Source organism: Alligator sinensis, unplaced genomic scaffold (assembly GCF_000455745.1).
Source record: "Alligator sinensis unplaced genomic scaffold, ASM45574v1 scaffold255_1, whole genome shotgun sequence".
Classification (NCBI taxonomy): Eukaryota; Metazoa; Chordata; order Crocodylia; family Alligatoridae; genus Alligator; species Alligator sinensis.
Genome location: NW_005842270.1, coordinates 228,322 through 233,386, shown reverse-complemented (window position 1 = coordinate 233,386; position 5,065 = coordinate 228,322). Strand labels below are relative to the sequence as shown.

The following is a 5,065-nucleotide window of genomic DNA, read 5'->3' as shown; positions in this document are numbered from 1 at the left end:
GGGACCCATTGTCCTGCTGATTTTTATTCTCATCCCCTTCTTTTTTTCCCAAATCGCAGGAATTATGAAATCCAATGCAATTATACAATGAGTGATTGGAAGTTTTATTCTACCAGGTACAAGCATGTGAGAAGTAAGGATTTTTGTGCATGACATCTTTTATTGTACCAGTGGATGGGTAAACAGTGGAATGCTGGTATGCCACATGTTGGCGCTGGGAGGTGTAGAGGGAAATTCACCGAGGACAAAGGAAGTTCTACTGGTCGGGGAAAACAAGGTTAGCATTCGCAACGTTTTCAGCTATATCTTACCACTTCCTAGAATTCAGAAGTTGATGAAATAAGAAATCTTAGGGGATAGAAATGGGGCACCCTAAATGCATTCTTTGCTAATGCCAGAGATGCTGTATTGCAGCCAGCCAGCCAGCAGGAGCCATCACCAATCCCTGGCTGGGCATTATTTTAAGTATTGATCAGTACTTGTAACAATCTTCCTGTGTGCACATGGTCACTAATTGAGCCACTGGTATCAATCAGATACATAATTGGTATTCTGTTATAGGATACTAGAGCCTTTTTTAAAGTATCTGTGTAAGTGCTATTGGCCTTTTGGTTTAATAAAGGGACTTTAACGGAATTATCACATTTTCTTGCGTACAACCTGACCCAGAAAATGATTCGCACCTTGTTTTTGAAAGCCAAATGAAGAAATAAATACCCTTCCTTGCACCTAAATAGCAGCAGCTAAGGAGCCAAGCCTTTTCATTGCTCTGCTCCCTGTGCAGCAGAAGCTGTTTGTACGGTATTACCCACATGTACTGCACACTCCAATCCCAGCAGCAGGCTTTGGGGAAAAGGTGCATATGTATGCAAGAAAATACAGTATGACCCAGTCAGTTGAATTCCAACAGACTTCCGTTGGAGGCAACTATGTGGAGGCAGGTTTTCTTGCGTTCAGATTGGGATGTGGTCAGTTCCTGGCCCACTTCAGTAATGAGTCCTAGAACCAAGCATACCCTTTGCCCTACTCCCCACGGTCTCATTCCAGTCGCAATCCAATTTACCTGGTTGCTGGGGTCCTTGGCCATGTGTTTTCTTATAATTTTTGATGCTTTATCAAACTCTTTCTTTTTAATGCAAATGATGATAGCCTGCAGAAGGAAAACATGAGTTTTTCTATTGGCGTTCGTTCAAGGACATCCCTCAAATTAGCTTCACAAGCATAATCCAAGCTAGGCATGACAGCCAGTCACTCACTAACCAAGCAACATGGAAATACACTCTTTGCATTAAATTCATGAACAAGCTGCTCACCCAGTCATGTCATATCACCCAACTACTCTGCTACTAAGTGGTTATGTTTTTAGGGACTGCAGTACCCAGTTATTCTGGGTACAATGCCATGCCATTGCTATCCTGTATTTTGCTGAACATCCCAGCAGTCTGAAAACCTATCTTTCCTTGTTAGGCCGCCTTGGCTTTTTTAATTTTAGAACAAACGGTCTTCTACAGAGCCACACCTTACATAGCACCTAGATATGACACCAAGCAGCTAATACCCTCACCCCTACCCCCAAGAACTCACAAGTGAAGGCAAGCCCTATGTAGAATTTGGTGGGGCATGGGGAACGTGCCAAAGGCACGTGGCTATTTTGAGGAGGCTTCACACACATCTTGTAGCCCCTGGTTTATCTGTTGAATATATGCAGCAAGCTTTATAAACACAAGACTCACATTTTAAGTATATCATATACCCAAAAACTTTTTCCCATACTACTGAAAAGTAGACATTGGCTTGTGCAGGGTGGGGGTGTCCAATTAAAAAACAAAGTTTTGCGAGGCATTCTACATTGCCAAAACACTCCAAAAGAAAGAAGGCAATAAAGAGGAATGATGAACCAGTTCCAATATATTGGGAAACGTTTTTAAATCTTCATGACAGAGAACTGGTAAAATGCGAGGAAACGGTCTATTTTTTCAGGGCATTAGATCCTCACTTGTTAATACTGGTATTTTCCTAGAGGTGTTCAGCAAGAGCAGGGACACAGGCAAAGTGAGAGAACAGACAATGGCCCTCAATGTAAGAGGAGCTGTTTTATATACTTTTTGGATTAAAGTATATAGAATGCTAAAATACTTCAATTTAAAAGGAGAACCTGGGCCTTACAGCTTCCTTCACTGTTTTCTTCACAGGTTCCATCTTTGGTTCAGGCACAGGGAATTCTTTCTTGATAAGCTCCAGTACACCCATCGCAGATTCAAGAGGAGTGAGTTCTGATTCTCTATCAAAGGTGCAATCTATAACACAAAGGAATAACTCATTCCCACTAATTTTATAACACCCAAGTACAAATCCTTCATAGGGTAGAAAAGCAAGCAAATTGGGATCTGTTCAGTTTGGCTGTATGTGCTGCAGTAACCAATATTGCAGAAAACAAAGAACAGCAGACAAAGATCAGGAACAGACAGTTTAATCGTCAGAAAGGCTTGACAGGTGCACAAGCTCCTCAGAAACATGAATTCTGGAGAGTTTGAAAAAGGTTGGAAAAACAAAGACAGCATGGTAAACATAAAGCTGTTAACTTCACTCGAAATTGCAGACATCTCATGGAGAAAACCAGGAATGAATGGAGCAAGCAAATAAATATGCTAGCAGAATGGTGCAGGGTTGTTGGTTGTATCCGTGTTGGTCTAAGGACATAGACAGGCAAGGTTCTTTGGGTAGATGTGGTATCTTGTATTAGACCAACTGAGTAGTTGGAACAAAGTTTTGTCACACCTTTAGCTTCTTTCACTCCTTGGAGATCTCAGAACTACAACAGTCTCCCCCTATGCCTGAAGAAGGGTACTTGTTCCCCAAAAGCTTTCAAAGAACTTTGTTCCAGCTACTCAATTGGTCTAATAAAAGATGTCAAATCAACCCAAAAAGCCTTGCCTAGCAGAATGGTGCAAGAGTGATGTACCTGTGATGGTCTAGAAATTGGGTGAGAAACAAGGATTTTTTAGGATGACATCTTTTATTGAACCAACTACACAGTTGGGGTAAAGTTAGATAAGCTTTCCAATGCAAGACATTCTTTGGTAGGTCTCTGATCGCAGGAAGCTGGGTACAGCAAAATGAAACACGGCAGAGAGCAGGAGTTGAGAGAGACTCTCAAGGATAGCAGACACACAGTTAGCAGAAGAAAAGAGGATTACTGGAAGATCAAGGCCCATCAAAAGGAAGGAGGCACATTTCCACCTTTCTTGCGTGGAAAGAATTCAGGAGTTAAATAAAATATAAATGGGCCATAAACACGATAACAATGTTTAGTTCACCTTTTAAAAGTGTTAGATTTCCCTGGAGCACAAAAATAGTGTGGTCAGAGAGGGAGCAGTTGTTCTGACTAATGTGCTCCTAATGGTGCGTGTATATCTCTGCCCTATATGTTTTTTTCTATGACAGGTCATTATGGTGCATAGTTCCTGTTTAGTTTCAGCCACGTAGCTGCCACGAGGGCAACTTGGTACATCGGATCAGATAAATCACATTTTGGGAACGGTATGAGTAGGAACCATGGATTCTGATAGTTTATTTATGGGGGAGGGAGAGGAGCAGTGGTTCCCAATCCGTGGTAGGGGTACCACCAGTGGTACGCAGACAACCTGTCAGTGGTACGTGTTAATAGATTTATTATAATTGCTTTATATAACAGAAATTTGCTGGTGCTACTTAAGGTTGAACTGAAAAATTTGCTGGTAGTACTTCAGGTTGTATTGTTTTAAATTGGTGGTGCCAATCTGTCAGAGTTTGGGAACCGCTGGGGAGGAGGATGTTGATAGTGGCCACAGAGATGTGCTGACAAGTTAAGCATTTCTTCCGAAGGCAAGGTTGTGTTTCACTTGATGCCTGTTGGGCAGTGAAGTTTGCTTCTGACGAGTTGCATAGTTTACATTTACAAGGAACTACAACGTTAATTTTTTTTCCAAAACATCAAAGGAAGATCAAACCTGATCTTTATATTTTGCTCATATAAAACTTCATCCAACACCCATAAAACTTGCTGCTTTACTTACTTTTTAATATATGTTAAAAGATTTCTTTTAAACCCATTCAACTTGAGGTAGCTCCACACAACCATTGTATTCATTTTTTTTTTTTTTTATCGCCAGCCAAAAAAGCAGAGGATGAAAACTGCCCTATAAGCTGCATATGGAAAAAAGCAGAAATAACCATGTCCCAGGGGACAAAAAAAATAAAGGTAGAAAAGGCTGCATCGGGGGTCACAAATCAGATTTATCTTTAAAAGAAAGATTTCCCCCCCCCAGGTGTAATTTATTTGGAACGCAGGGGAATAATGTTTTTTAAAGACTGATGGTTACCCCCCTTTTTTTTTATCCCTTTGGGCAACACCCCCCAGCGGAAACGTTCCTGACTCTAAAAAACCCTGCAGCTGAAAGAAGTGCAAACTGTTATCCTATTTTCCGGTCTATTCCCTTTGCACGCTGCATGGCGCCTCGCAGGTCTATGCTGTTTCAGGGCCGTCTTACGTAGAGTTTGGATGACGGCTGTACGGGACGGTGTGGATGGGGACGATGCTGCCGCGGGCAGGGGGTGGGACTGGACGCGGCCCCTGCAGCTCCCTTCCCGCCCCACTGCTCTGCGACCAGTTGCTGCTCAGCTGCCCTTGGTGGCCCATGCCCTGCCTCCAGATCCATGCACCCCCTTGGCCGAAAGAGACCTTTATCAGCAGAAAAACCCAAGTTTTTTGAGGGTTTCACAGAAAATCCGCAGACCTTCACCCCCCTCCACCTTAATTCCGATTCAAAAAAGATCCAAGCAGACCGGCCCGTTTCCACCAGAGCATCGGTGCGGAGGGGGGAGGGGAGCCCGAGTCTTCCTACCTAAATTCTCGCCCTCCTCGATCCGGGACAGGAGCTGCATGATCCGGAGCAGGCGGGAGACGGCCGGCTCCTGGGCGAGGGGCCGCACCAGCAGAGCTGAGGGGGGAACGGGCAGAAAGCTCGGGTCTGGGGTCACTGCAAGCCTTCCCGCTGCAGCCGAGGGGTCCCGTGCCCCCCTCCCC

At 43.8% G+C, this 5,065-nt stretch overlaps 1 protein-coding gene across 3 annotated transcripts in view; it reads right to left on the bottom strand.

Annotated features, from left to right (window-relative positions):
• Nucleotides 1-5,051, bottom strand: part of TERF2 (telomeric repeat binding factor 2) — a 13,130-nt gene extending 8,079 nt beyond the window's left edge. Inside the window, exons 1-4 of one of the 3 annotated variants that reach the window (XM_025209188.1) lie at nucleotides 4,884-5,014; nucleotides 4,056-4,185; nucleotides 2,167-2,297; nucleotides 1,064-1,150 (exon numbers count right to left, since the gene is read on the bottom strand). In XM_025209188.1, coding sequence (XP_025064973.1) covers nucleotides 1,064-1,150; nucleotides 2,167-2,250 — 171 coding nt within the window. In that variant the 5' untranslated portion in view covers nucleotides 2,251-2,297; nucleotides 4,056-4,185; nucleotides 4,884-5,014. Of the gene's footprint in view, nucleotides 1-1,063; nucleotides 1,151-2,155; nucleotides 2,298-4,055; nucleotides 4,186-4,883 lie in introns of those variants that run through there. The other 2 variants (XM_025209189.1, XM_025209190.1) reach the window with 2 other exon arrangements.
• Nucleotides 5,052-5,065: the final 14 nt, after the last annotated feature.